The 15,512-nt window shown below is 37.7% G+C and overlaps 1 protein-coding gene across 1 annotated transcript in view; it reads right to left on the bottom strand.

Annotated features, from left to right (window-relative positions):
- The window catches only part of GLCE (glucuronic acid epimerase), a 108,305-nt gene that overhangs the window by 8,473 nt on the left and 84,320 nt on the right, over window positions 1-15,512 (bottom strand). The window contains exon 2 of the mRNA XM_061157984.1: window positions 2,171-2,766. Within this exon, the coding sequence (XP_061013967.1) occupies window positions 2,171-2,753 (583 nt within the window). The 5' untranslated portion in view covers window positions 2,754-2,766. The remainder of the gene's footprint in view (window positions 1-2,170; window positions 2,767-15,512) is intronic.

Consider the following 15,512-nt stretch of genomic DNA (forward strand, 5'->3'; position numbering starts at 1 on the left):
TTATTATATGGGTAATAACTATGATAATGTGCAATTGGCCTAAGAAGTGATAGACTGATCAATGGAACAGAATAGTAGGCCAGAAACATACTCTAGTTTTAAAATATTTTAGTATAATGATAAAGATTGTATCACTGATCAGCAGGGGAAAGAAGACTCAATAAATGTTAGGGGAAAAAACATCTAAAATTAGACCTTGGCTTTATACCATTTGTCAAAATATAAATCAGCTTAGAGGGACTAAAAACTTAAATGTAAAAATACAAAACCATAAAACTATTAGAGAAAATAAAGATGAATAGCTGATCATGGCATGGCAAATGATTTTTAAGCATAAAAGTAGTAATTTTTGAAAAAATTCCTAAGTTTAGTAAATAGGACTAAAAATTTCTAAAACTAACAAATCATAAGTAAAATGAAAAGACAGTCAAATTAAAGAAAATATCTTTAACAAATGTAACAAGGTGCTACTACCCTTGCTACATATATATATATATATATATATATATATAAAAGGTCTCACAATATATTTTCCCAAAAATCAACACTAATCACAATGAAAAGAGAGGGGAAAGAAAATCAAGGCCATTCTATAACAGTTAAAAGTATTTGAAAAAGATACCTGACCTCACTAATTGCTACAGGAAGAAAATTATGAGACTCCTTTGTAAATGACAGATTAAAAATAATGTTTCATGATGGCAGGAGTGAGATGATGAGTACCCTTATACTCTGCTACCAGAAGCATGAACAGGGTCAACCTTCTTGGAAAATAGTTTGGTAAAACTGACTGACACTATTTGGCAAGGTAATTTATTTCCTAGGGAAACAACTCTGAGAATACATTTAAAACAGTAAATGATTAACTATGAATATCCACACCATTATGTATAATGACAAAAGATATATGACCTAACTGTCCAACTAAACAGCAAGGTTCCATACATTATTCCATACATTTTTATGGAATATCCTGATTATGAGTATTAGTGCTTAAAACGCTCAATAAATATTCAATAATAAGAGGAAATAATCCTGTTGAGGGGAAAAAGAAAACAAAATCGACTACAGAGCATGATTCTAAACTGTTTAAAAAAGTGTATATACACAACAACAACAAAAAGATTGGAAAAAACATCAAAATATTAACAGTGGTTATAGGTGCTTTTCTCTTTTAGCACCTAGGCACCTACTAAGCTTACACATTTTTAAAAGTTACTGGCGGAAAAAGGGTTGGCAATGGAGAACTTTCAAGTCTCTAACAAACTGTTACCCTCTTGAACACTGCACAATAAATATTATTACAACTATGTTAAAACATATACCTAGGTATAAAGACCTTTCGAGAATATACAAAAATGGCAATCATTATCTTGAATGGTAAGAATCTATATGAATGTGGCCCCTTCCTTCTACTAAAGATTCTGTAAAGATATTACAAAAATTAAAATATTAAGATGTGAAAATTACTTTTTATAACAAAATGAGAAAAATGAAATAAAACTCAAACCAAGAAATCTTAAAACACATTGTTCTTTCCTTTGATGATATTATATACTTTAGAGTCAAATTCAGCTTGACTTTCTGATCAATTCTAGGTTTGAAATATAAATTCCAAAACATCCATAAGGAACCCTCAGTGCTCCAAATTTTAAAGACAAGGAAAGACAATATATACAGCAGACTATAGGAGTTCCAATATAGGTTCAGAGAAAATGGTACTATGTATTATCTTGTTCTGAGAACTTTAACCCTTCAACCAGAGATGATACCTGGCTAATCTGATAACAAGACGGCACTGGTACATTGATGGGTTTGATGGATGGTCTGTCTCCCTTTCCCATCTCTTCTCATAGGATAATAACTGTATATTTTAATGTAAAATTTCTGAAGATGCTGTGCCTTGACTTTACTGATAACTTTAGTTCCCGGGGCAGGTTAATGGCATAATCCTATTTAATCAGGTATGATATTATTGGAGCCCTTGAATCACCATCTAGAAAGCTGTCCAAGGTTCAGGTTTAACCTGTTCCTCCCTGCTAAGTCAGAGCGGTGATAGGTCTCTTGATAATAAGCTGTGTAAGTACTTGCTATGTAATTAACAGTTACAGTCACTTATTCCTCAACACAATCTGGATAGAAAAATGCAGTGGAGTAGATGGATACCAACCTTCAACCCCACTTATGCACTTGACTCTGTCTCGGACTTCCACATTGTAGCCTTCAAAGGACATAAACACACCATCAGGGTGATAAGGGGCTCTCTGTGCATAGACTTTGGAATAGCTATGAGAGAATTCAAACCGATCATAGCCATCATACTGAACCACCTTTCCGTAAACGTCAAAATATTTCTCTACCCAGGTGAATGGAAGAAAGACTTCATTCCCCTCTCGTCTCCCTTTAATTGTGTGTTCATCATTTATGAGGCAGTCAATTTCTTCATATTTGAGCCCTAACACCTTGCTTCCCCCATTGTTAATGAAGCCCCCGACAACAGGGGGTGCTTTCTGCTGTTCCTGAGGGAAGGCCTCCTCAGACTGCTTGGCCATGTGGTTCACATAGTTGTTGCTCTCAGACGCTGCCGCTCTTTTTTCTAAGGCATCCACTCTGAAGCCACTACTCAAGTGCCGCGGAACCTGGATCGCTTTGTCACTGGAACACTTATTCCACAAAAGTACTGTGACCAAAGTGAAGAGCGCGCAGATGATAATCAAAGTCTTGTAGTTGACCCGAGCTGCCAAGCAACGCATATTCAGACCATACCTATGGAGGCAAGAAGAAAAATTCACACAAAGATGTACTACTGACATTTCACAGGATAAGGTTTACTTTTTTTTAATACTGAACCACCACACTAGGGCAGTTTTATTAACTGCATGTAATCTGATCCCAGTTAAAATTACTAACTCAAACTTTTCAGCAGAGACAAAGAAAAGGCAAGATGTGCTTCCCCCTCTTAAAATGCTGAGTTGGCACGATCCTCTAAAGCAAAGATCCCCAAACTTTCCCTGTTCGTGCCTCCCTTGGGTTCTTAATAATTTTTTCACAAAGCCCCTAAGTCAAAAGAAATACCTATTCCTTCCATTTATGAAGTAGGTGGGCTCCAACAACTTAATACATGCCTTTGTCCTAACAACTGAGTAGCTGTTTGAAAAAATATAACATGGTGCCAAATCCAACAATGCTCATTCTGTGTTACCTCTCAGGAGCATGAAATAGTAAATGGCTCTTTCCTTTCTGAAACACTTTCTTTCCTGACTTCCAGGGCACCACTCTTTCTTAGTTCTCCTTATACCCCACTAGATGCTCCTCCTAGTCATCTTCAATCATTCCTTCTCATCTCCCTGAATCTTAATGTTGAAATGTCTTAGGGTCCAAGTCCTCAGACCTCTTCTTTATCTCTATTCATTCCCAGGTGATCTCACCCATGAATCATATGGCATTAAATACAATTTATATGTTGACTTTTCCCCAAATTCTATCTCCAGGCCAGATCTTTCTTCAGAACTACAGGCATACATGTGTATGTGCCAATCCAAGTAACTGACATCTTTATTTGGAGGTCAAATGGATTTCTGAAACATAACATTCAAAATTTATTCCCTAAGCTTTCCCCTCAACCTGTTGTTTTACTGGTCAGACCAGAAATACTGAGTCCTTTCTTGTTCACCCCAATCCAACCAGTCAGGAAATCCTGTTGGCCCTACCTTTAAATCATATCCAGATTCTAATCATTTTTCACCAACTCCACTGTTAACACCATAGTACAGCCACTGCCATCTTTCACTTAGAAAGCTGCAATGATGGGGGCTTCCCAGCAGTGGTAAAGAATCTACCTGCCAATGCAGGAGACATGGGTTCGATCCCTGGGTCAGGAAGATCCCCTGGAGTAAGAAATGGCAACCCACTCCAGTATTCTTGCCTGGAAAACTCCATGGACAGCAGAGCCTGGCAAACTACAGTCCATGGGGTCACAAAGAGTTGGGACAGCTGAGTGACTGAGTACACTGTAATGATGTCTAAGCTGCTCTCCCTGCTCTTTACCCTTGATCTACTATTCTACCCAAAGTCTACCCTCAACATCGCTCTCAGAACAATGCATTTAAATATAAGCCAGATCATGTCATTCCAGTCATGATAGGAGAAGAAGATGATGCTGTCGCCCCTATCATCTTGTGGTATACCAACCAGTTGTGACTGAATATAAGTAGTCCTGGCTCGCTTCTAGCTGGGGTCATTGGGAAATATAAAACTATAGGTTAGTTATATGTGCAACATATGGAATATCTCAGCACAATGAAAGTAAAGAGAGTAGGCTTATTGCTGTTTGCTACAGTAGCTCTAATTTATTTCATGGTGTAAATCCACAACTACTCATTTTATGGTTGTAATCCTTCTTTCCCCTTTTCCTCTCAATAAACCCTTCTGGCAGCAATGAGATTTTTAAAAAAATCAAACTGTTAAAAGAAAAGGTTTAATGAAAAACTACATAATGATTTTCTGTTGTTCAGGAAAGCTGATGATAAATGTGTAATTCACTCATTTCTTTTAATTCCAAGAGGAGGTAAACCCTGAGCCCTTGCATGGCTGAAAGCAACTTTATTCTGCTCTCACCTTTGATTAATAGTTTGGCAGGATATAGAATCCTTGGGCTGCATATCATTTTCTTTCTAAATGCTGAAGGCAGTATTTTACTTTCTTAAAGCATTACCAGCTACTGATGAGAGGTCTGATTTCAGTCTGATACTTGTCATTTTGTGCATAACTTCCCTCTGGATCTTGTGTTTACCCTAGGAATTCTGCAGTTTTACAAGAATGTGTTACAGTATGGTATTTAATTCACTATCTCAGCACGTGGTGTACTCTTTCAATCTGAAACCTTGTGTTCTCTTATTCGTATTCAACAGATGTAGTATCCTTTCGGAGCTCTGAGTATGTTAGAGTTCTGTTCTTGTAAGTTTCTCTCTGATATCTCTATTTTCTTTAGTGGTAATTTTCCTGGTTATTTTAGTCTCTTTCACAGTATTAGCTTTCCTGACATGCTTGTGATCTTTGGTTACTCACTCATCTTTAGGCTTGAATGACTCATTAGCCAACACAGATTTCCTCTGTTATTTTGAAGATGGTCTGATTTCTAGCTAGACTTCTCTCCAGAGAGGAGCTCTGTGTGGGCTAGGTACAGGCTGAGTGGTACTGTTCCTTTAGGGTATGTGGGTGGGGACCCAGCAGGCCCTCTAAATGCTAGAATGACGATGACTTTTTCTTTTATTCTGGGGACATAACTTGTACTCTAGAAGCCTTAGCTTTTCCCAATTTCTCTAAAGAAAGCCTGGCAAGATGTGGGTTCGATCCCTGGATTGGGAAGATCTCCCAGAGTAGGGTATGGCAATGCATTCCAGTATTCTTGCCTGGAGAATCTCATGGACAGAGAAGCCTGGTGGGCTACGGTCCATAGGGCCACAAAGAGTAGGACATGACTGAAGCAACTTAGCATGCATACATGCCAGCTATCTGCAGTTCAAGTGCAGGGATGAGAGGTCGGGAGGAGGAGGGTAGAGCTGTGCCTTCTAGTACTCAAAAAGAAATCCAGAAATATGTTCAATTGTCATTCTATGGTAATCTTCCCATTTCTTGTTATTGATTTCATTTCTTAATTCTATATATTTTATTTCAGCGGGGCAACAGGAGGGAAGGGAGGCAAAGATATGGGCTTGATCCAACTTGGAAATCATACACAGATTGTAAGAGCCGGAATCCAATAATATATTTTATCATCTGCATTTACTATGAGAAAACATGTTGAATGCAAAAAAAAAAAAAAAAGTGTGGAACAAGCAAATCTTCATAAGTCATGTATTTATAAATTGAGGATTTCCTTATATAGCAGCATGGGCAAACTGATAATAATAAGTGATGTTTCATTAAAAAAAAAAAAAAGCCCTCCGTTAAAAACATTTATATAGCAACTTTTGAATTATCTGTCAGATATACCTAACATTTAGGCCAGTTTAAAAAAAAATATAAAGCTTTTGTCCTTCTTTGAGATGCACTCTTCCTCAGTGACCCAAAAGACCTGCTTATGGAACTAGCAGACTACTATTATGATGAGGCACATGATGGAAAAATAAAAACCAAAATTAAAAACTTTCAATAACCTTTACATCCAGATTTTTAAGCAATCAGGAAAAGAAATAAAAACAATCAAGGCTTCTCAGAGAAATCATTCTGAAAGGTCCCCTTCCCCATTAAGTCAAAGTTGTGAGAATTATCACTGGCATTGACTGAAATGGTGAATCAATAAAAATCCATGAGTCTACAATAACATTCAGAAAAGGAGAAAGCCGGAAAAGATACTTATGTCATTTTTTGATAAAAATATGTAACTAAGTGAAAGAATTTATTTACCTAGTCTTTGCAGGAGAACAAACCAATAGTCCCAGATGATAAAAAAATTCTATTTAACAGAAAACGTGTGGCTAATAATGTGGAAGAAAAAAATTAAAACCAGAAAATTAATATATGTGATTCCTCATGAAATTATTAATTTAGGCAAGTATTATATCCAGGCATATGTTTGATAGGGACTTCATGATTCATACTGTGTGCAAAGTAACACCAAGTACATTATTTCCCAGTCACAAGGAGAAAAAGCTGAAACTCTACAATGAAGGGATCAGTCATCACCCAAAGTCAGTAGTTAAATTCAATCTCATTAATGATGACCCATCCAGATATTGTGCCTCTTGATAAGTTAAAATAAAAAATATATAGCCTATTGCACATCCCAGACAAAAATATTTAACTTGGATCTCTTAGGCCCTATGATTTAACCTTGCGTTAAGAGAAAATACAAAGGACAGAGGAACAAGTTAAATGCAGATGCAACCAATACATCTAGAAAATGAAACAGCCTGCAGAGAGTTGGCTCCATCCCCTCAATACATTAATGGCATGAAAAGAAAACGGAAGTTGGGTTAGACTTTTTTAAAAAGAGACTTAAGGACTATAACAACCAGATGTGAAACCTGGTCTGAAGCTGGGAAATTTGACTACGGACTTGGTAAGAAGAAAAGATGGAAGGACATATGGAGGTTAACACTGAAAAAATGAGGTTACAAAATGCACATATAGTATGATTTTCTAATTTGCCAAGAATATATTTACTGTTTTTTAAAACCATACAATAGAAAATTAAGAAGGTCAAAGTCACTTTTGTTAAAATATTAAATGTAAATTTTGAGTTAAAATATTTAGTTTTCAAAAACAGATGGTGACATTTTTTTGGAGGGGAGGATGGAGAGAAAGAAAACTCTGAGTATTGACATGCAGTACTAACTACCAAATAGGCTTATCTAAAGGTAAGTGCAATAATTTTATTATGTTTCTCAGATTATAGAAAACTTCTACATTTTGAAAAGTAGACTGCATTGACATTTTGCTAAGTATAAGTGATAGTAACTTTAAAAGCTAAAACCGGGGTTTTCTGCTGAATAGTGATAAGTTTCCTACTCATTTTAAAGCCTTCGCTACATCCATGAATTAGATTAACCTTTCAAGTTAAAGGGGAAAAAAGTAAAAAAATAAATAAATTCAAAAACCATGAAAGTCTATGTACTGCTGATCTTAAATATTTATTTCATTAGAGACATAATACAATAAAATTTAGTTTAGTAACTTTAGAGATCTAAAATAGGAAATAACATTCAGTAAACATCAAAAAGAAAATGTAATAACTTATTTGCTGAAACCCTTAAAAATTAAATAAAGCAAAAATATAAGTTAGTTTCCCTTTGGGAGAGCAAACAGTTCTCTTCCAAAATGATTTGCAACTCAAAGAAATTTTCCTGATACTTTACTTTTCAAATTCATTTTCCTAATTGAATATTTCAAGTAACCATTACAGTAATTTAGTACACATGAAAACTGGATATCACCATGAGTTTTTAAACTGTGAAGGTCATATTTCAGTTAAGAACAACCTTTAAATAAATTTGTAAAGGAGTTCAGTGACAGAAATTATCGGCTTTTTCTTTCCTCTGAATAATGTAGACCAAAGCTTGCCTGCCCATTTTTTTCTCTTATCTATTTACATATCTAACAACTAATATTCTTGTAATCCTTTGGGCTTCCCTGATGGCTCAGACAGTGAAGAATCTGCCTGCAATGCAGGAGATTCGGGTTCGATCCCTGGATCAGAAAGATTCCCTGCAGAAGGAAATGGCAGCCCACTCCAGTATGCTTGCCTGGAGAATTCTATAGACAGATGAGCCTGGCAGGTTGCAGTCCATGGGGTCACAAAAGAGTCGGACACAACTGAGTGACTAACACTTTCAACACTTTCAATCCTTTGGTACCAAGTAAACAGAAGGAATAGTAGCTGCTCAATAGATAATCAAACTGGTTCAATCAGTACCTATTCACCAGCTAACATGTGGCAGATACGGCACAATTCCTTGTCCCTAAAGGCCAGGTTGGTGGGAAACACAGGCATAAACACAATAATGCAACAACACACCAACTATAAAAAAGAAAAGTTATATAGAATGTGCTATGAAACACTGTAACATTTTAAGTATGAAGCAAAGTGAGTACACTGACAGTCAAGCATGCTTGGAATCAGGTGTTTCCATTTGCCATCTCCTCTGCTTGGAAACTTGTTTCCCCAGATATACACCTGGCTTGCTCCCTTACTTATTCAGGTCACTGCTTAAGAATTACTTTATTAGAGAGACTCTTTCTGACCACCTTATCCTATGTAGGAGTTCTCACCCCATCTTCTCTAGGTTCTTGATTTTTCTTCATAGAATTTATCATTACTTGATATTTTTGTTGCTGTTGTTCAGTCACTAAGTCATGTTCGACTTTCATAACCCCATAGACTGCAGCATGTCAGGCTCCCCTGCCCTTCACTATGTCCCAGAGTTGTTCAGATTCATATCCACTGAGCTGGTGATGCTATCCAACCATCAATCCTGTCATCCCCTTCTCTTCCTGCCCTCAATCTTTAACAGCATCAGGGTCTTTTCAATGAGTCGGATCTTTGCATCAGGTGGCCAAAGTATTAGAGTGTCAGCTTCAGCATCAGTTCTTTCCATGAATATTGAGGGTGGATTTTCTTTAGGATTGACTGGATTGATCTCCTTGAAGTTCAAGGGACTCTCGGAGTCTTCTCCAACACCACAGTTCAAAAGCATCAATTCTTTGGCACTCAGCTTTCTTTATGGTCCAACTCTCACATCATACATGACTACTGGAAAAACCAGAGCTTTGACTAGACAGACCTTTGTTGACAAAGTAACATCTCCGCTTTTTAATATGCTATCTAGGTTTATCATAACTTTTCTTCCAAGGAGCAAGCATTTTTTTAATTTCAAGGCTACAATCACCATCTGCAGTGACTTTGGAGCCCAAGAAAATAAAGTCTCTCAGTTTCCATGGGAAACTGTTTCCCCATCTATTTGCCATGAAGTGAGGGACTGGATGCCATGATCTTAGGTTTTTGAATGTTGAATTTTAATCCAGCTTTTTCACTCTCCTCTTTTACTTTCATCCAGAGGCTTTTTAGTTCCTCTTCACTTTCTGTCATAAGGGTGGTGTAATCTGCATATCTGAGGTTACTGATATTCTTCCCAGCAATCTTCATGTATACATAATAATCAGAATTTAAAACACTTCCTTTACCACCCCCCAAAGTCCCTCGTGCTGCTTTATAGTCATTCCCTTTCTGCCACTAGTGATCTTTTATCCCTATAATTTTTCTTTTTCCAGTATGTCATATAAAGAAATCCTATTAAGTAGTCTTTTGTGTCTGGCTTCTTGCTCTTAGCAAAATGCTTTTTAAGGTTCATCCACGTTGTTGGTGATATCAGGCATCAGTTTATTGCCGAGTATATTCCATTGTATAGATAAACCACAGTTATTTACCCAGTCACCAGTTGATAAGCATTTAGTTTATTTCCAGTTTGGGATTTTTATGAATAAACTGCTATAATCATTCATGTTTATAACCTGTTTAGTTTTAGAATATTTGGGTTAATATGGCATTATCGTGAGTCCCTAGGATTCTGTTGAGTGACTAATTCATGGATTCCTTAGTCTTAAATAATCTAAAATATGAACCCTCTATTAGAAATTAGAGATGAAGAAACTCGACTGATTTCAATGATAATTTGGAGGGTACTTACTATATGACATTTAGGACATACTTTTTGTTTTTATTTAATTTAGCATGCTGTAGTAGTAAAAAGATAAATGATATATAGTGGAGTATATAGAAAATGTAGTATAATGGCAAACACTGGACTAAGACTTTAGAAATTGAGTTCTAGTTATTTAATCTGGTTTCAATTTCCAACTCTATCTTTTATTAGACTTCAGACACATTGTGACTTCGAATAAGACTCACAGAAATGAAGCAATGGGCAATGGTTGAGCCAACAACTGACTCCATATCAGTTTCTTCTGGAAAATTGAGATAACACTCTTAAATGTGATTCCATTAATAAGACCCAAAACTACTTGTCTCTTACCCCCTCTCCCCGCCCCTTAAATTGAGGTAGAGTTGGTCTGCAGTGCTGCGTTTCTGACGCACAGCATGGTGACTCAGTTGTATATATGTGTATATTACTTTTCTTTATGGTTTATTAAGGATACTGAATACAGTTATCTGTGCCACACAGCTGCTATTTAGTTGCTAAGTTGTGTCTGACTCTTTTGCAGTCCCATGGGCTGTAGCCCACCAGGCTCCTCTGTCCATGGAATATCCCGGGCAAGAATACTAGAGTGGGTTGCCATTTCTTCTCTAGGGGATCTTCCCAACCCAGGGATTGAACCAAAATCTCCTGCACTGGCAGGCAAATTCTTTACCACTAAGCGACCAGGGAAGTCCTGTGCTATATAGTAGGGCTTTGTTATTTGTGTATGTTCTCCTTCCCTTTTTGTAAAGGTCCCTCTTTCCTTGTCTCCTGTCCACCTATTCTGCTATCTCTTAAGAGAAATCTAAAACATGGGGGCTAACCTTACCATGTTTATTTTTTAATTGCAAAAAATTATACACTGACAAAGGGATGGAACATTAATTTTTCTTTTTATCATAGACATTAGAAAAACACTAAGTTGACTAGCAAATACTTGACTGAATTTCACAGTATAGTCTCACAACCTGACAGATAGTTCTCACATGATTCCTGTTAGCACATTCTCTCAACCATTTTTTTCCAATGTGATTCTTACTGCATTGCTTTATGCAGTAGCTCAAAACTGCATTCTACTACTTCTGTGTCACAGTCAGCCCAATAATTACTCACATTTAAAAATCAGCTTGGTTGCTAATTTCTTCCATATACAGCTTCTGCTTCATGGCCAAGACTCTATCTTTCTGCCTTATGGTTGTTTAAAATTACTGTAAGTAAGCAAGTTGATGAATCTTTCCCCTTCTGTCATTCCTGTTTTGCAGGATTACACCAAACTTGATAAAAACTTATTATCAGCGACTCTATTCTGTAGAACTTCTTAGGATAGTTCTACCAATTTGTCCTGTAAAGTCCTCCTATGCATGAACCATGCAGAGTAAGCACATTATTAGGTTTTCTTTCTCTCGGCTTTCCTAATGAGGGTAGAAATCTTATACAGCTGAAAAGGCCTGGTATTCCTTTCTGAACTGATTTATTTACATAGCATATGCTTCATTTGACACTTGCTTAGAAGATGCAGAGAACTTTTTTAGTTAAGTACTGTACAGTACTTCAAAGGACATTATAGCTACACTATAGCGGTTCAGCTTTTCTGGATACAAACTTGCTCTTTGCTCTTTAAAAAACATTCCTATCCTAGTTCTTTAAATTACTGCTTTCAGAATTCTTTATATTACTGCTAGAGAGAATTAAACTGAATACATTTAGAAGCTCTTTTCAGAAACAAATTTTAGTTTCAGAAGCTGCTGCATAGAGCCAGTAGTTTAAAATGTCTGCACAAACCAAGGGCAACTAATTCTGCTCTTATCTAGTTGGTGAGAAAATAGTGATTTGGAGTCAGACAATATACTGGTGTTGGAGAAGGCAATGGCACCCCACGCCAGTACTCTTGCTTGGCAAATCCCACAGACAGAGGGGCCTGGTGGGCTGCAGTCCATGGGGTCGCTAGGAGTCAGACACGACTAAGCAACTTCACTTTCACTTTCCTTTCATGCATTGGAGAAGGAAATTGCAACCCACTCCGATGTTCTTGCCTGGAGAATCCCAGGGACCAGGGAGCCTGGTGGGCTGCCGTCTATGGGGTTGCACAGAGTCAGACATGACTGAAGCGACTTAGCAGCAGCAGCAGCAATATACTGTTGTGGTCTGATATAAAGAACCTATGCTTAGAAGCCAGGTAAATCTAGGTTTAAATCCCATTATGTGCTTGCTGACAATTTTTCTTCTGCAGAGTTAAAAACTACTGCTTCATCAAGTATATGCTAGTGATAACAAGAACTTCTTTACAGAGTTTGATTTCAGTAACTGAAAGTATGTACAGTACCTGTATGTGCTTAGTTGCTCAGTTGTGTCCGGTTCTTTGCAACCCCATGGACTGTAGCCCTCCAGGCCTCTCTATCCATGGGGATTCCGCAGACAAGAATACTGGAGTGGGTTGCCATTTCTTCATCCAGGGGATCTTCCCAACCCAGGGATCAAACCCAGGTCTCCCACATTGCAGGCAGACTCTTTACCATCTGAGCCACCAGGTAAATCTACTCTTTAAATATTTCCTTTCCCTGTAATCTTTCCCCTATACCCTCAAAAAAAGAACAACTTCCTTTATCACTTAAATGTGATTTGTTGTTGTTAATCTAAATATGTCTCCTGAAGGTTTGAGATGGATGAACGCAGCAGGGCTGATCTCCTCAATGGTGCTGATAATCATTTTCATCACAAACTCTGGACCACGGGAAGACTAGATTGCCATAGGATTAGTTTGAAAATGTATGTGACCATAAACACTGTGACCAGATACAGACCTTCAGTGGACTGATTAAGGCACATTCCATTTTAATATTTTGTATTTTTGAAGTACCTACTACAGTGAATATGGATAAGACATCCTACTGAGAGACGTGTTCATTTGGCCTTCTGTCATTTTTTCTTCTTTCTGGACTACAACACAGACATGATGGCTGAAGCCTGAGCAACTCTCTTGGGCTACAGTATGATATAGAAGGATATAAAGTACCTAGGCCCTTGATCATGTAGCTGTATATTAGCTCTAGACTGCCTAATTATGGTTCTCTTTTACATGAGTGGAAAATACCAAGAGGCAGAACATATAAGGGTTTATTTCTGGTGTCTGTTACTAGCAGCAGAACCTAATCCATACTGATTCAGATATCAGTCTGGATACAGGCATGTGACTTCCTCAAACCCCACCTCAGGTCACCATTGAAATACCTTAAAATAGTACACCAGCATTTAAATACAGAAAAGGCGCATTCATATACCTGAGATACAGAAATGTCAAGAAATTTCTATTAGAAATAACCTAGATATCCCCACTGAAGGCAACTAGAACTCTGTGAAGAACGGTTGTTTTGGATCTTTGATAGGAAGTGTACATGATGACCCTGGGATACCTTGTCATAGAAGAAAGCAAGAAAGCTCTCAAAAACTATTTTGTTGTCAGTCACCTAGCCATGTCCAACTCTTTGTGATCCTACAGACTAGAGCATGCCAGACTTTCCTGTCCTTCACTGTTTCTCTGAGTTTGCTCAAACTCATGTCCATTGAGTCGGTGATGCCATCCAAGCACCCATACTGTTGCCCCCTTCTCCTCTTGCCTCATTCTTTCCTAGAGTCAGGGTCTTTTCCAGTGAGTTAGCTTTTCACATTAGGAGGCCAAAGTGTTAGAGCTTCAGCATCAGTCCTTCCAATGAATTGATTTCCTTTAGGATTGACTAGTTTGATCTCCCTGCTGTCCAAGGGACTCTCAAGATTTCTTCTCCAGTACCACAATTTGAAAGCATCAATTCTTTACCATTCAACCTTCTTTATGGTCCAAATCTCACATCTGTACAAGACTATTGGCAAAACCATGGCTTTGACTATATGTGCCTTTGTTGGCAAAGTGATGTCCTGCTTTTTAATATGCTGTCTAAATTTGTCATAGCTTTCGTTCCAAGGAGCAGGTGTTTGGTTTTTTTTTTCCATCACTTTATATATATATATTTTCCATTTATTTTTTTTAGTTGGAGGCTAATTACTTTACAATATTGTAGTGGTTTCTGCCATACATTGACATGAATCAGCCATGGATTTACATGTATTCCCCATCCCGATCCCCTCTCCCGCCTCCCTCCCCACCCCACCCCATCCCTCTGGGTCTTCCCAGTGCACCAGGCCGAGCACTTGTCTCATGCATCCAACCTGGGCTGGTGATCTGTTTCACCCTTGATAATATACATGTTCTGATGCTGTTCTCTCAAAACATCCCACCCTCGCCTTCTCCCACAGAGTCCAAAAGTCTGTTCTGTACATCTGTGTCTCTTTTTCTGTTTTGCATATAAGGTTATTGTTACCATCTTTCTAAATTCCATATATATGCATTAGTATACTGTATTGGTCTTATCTTTCTGGCTTACTTCACTCTGTATAATGGGCTCCAGTTTCATCCATCTCATTAGAACTGATTCAAATGAATTCTTTTTAATGGCTGAGTAATATTCCATGGTGTACATGTACCACAGCTTCCTTATCCATTCGTCTGCTGATGGGCATCCAGGTTGCTTCCATGTCCTGGCTATTATAAACAGTGTAGGAGCAGGTGTTTTAATTTCATGGCTGCAGTCACCATCCACAGTGATTTTGGAGCCCAAGAAAATAGTCTGTCACTGTTTCCCTATCTGTTTGCCATCAAGTGATGGGACGGATGCCATGATACTAATTTTTGGAATGTTAACTTTTAAGCCAGCTTTACCACTCTCCTCTTTCACCTTCATCAAAGGCTCTTTAGTTCCTTTTTATTTCTGCCGTTAGAGTGGTGCCATCTGCATATCTGAGATTATTGATATTTCTCCTGGCAATCTTGATTCCATTTTGTGATTCATCCAGCCCGGCATTTCACATGATGTATTCTGCATATAAGTTAAATAAGGAGGGTGACAATATACAGCCTTGATGTATTCTTTTCCCAATTCTGAAACAGTCTGTTATTCCATGTCTGGTTCTCATTGTTGCTTCTTGACCTGCATGCACGTTTCTCAGGAGGCAGGTTAGGTGGTCTGGTATTCTCATCTCTTGAAGAATTTTCCACAATTAGTTGTGATCCACACAGTCAAAGACTTTAGCATAGTCAATGAAGCAGAAGTAGATGTTTCTGGGATTCTCTTGCTCTTTCTATGATCCAATGGACGTTGGCAGTTTGATCTCTGGTGCCTCTGCCTTTTCTAAATCTAGCTTATACATCTGGAAGTTTTCAGTTCACATACTGTTGCAACCTAGCTTGAAGGATTTTGAGCATTACCTTGCCAGCATGTGAAATGA

This window comes from Dama dama, chromosome 12 (assembly GCF_033118175.1).
Source record: "Dama dama isolate Ldn47 chromosome 12, ASM3311817v1, whole genome shotgun sequence".
NCBI classification, from domain to species: domain Eukaryota; kingdom Metazoa; phylum Chordata; class Mammalia; order Artiodactyla; family Cervidae; genus Dama; species Dama dama.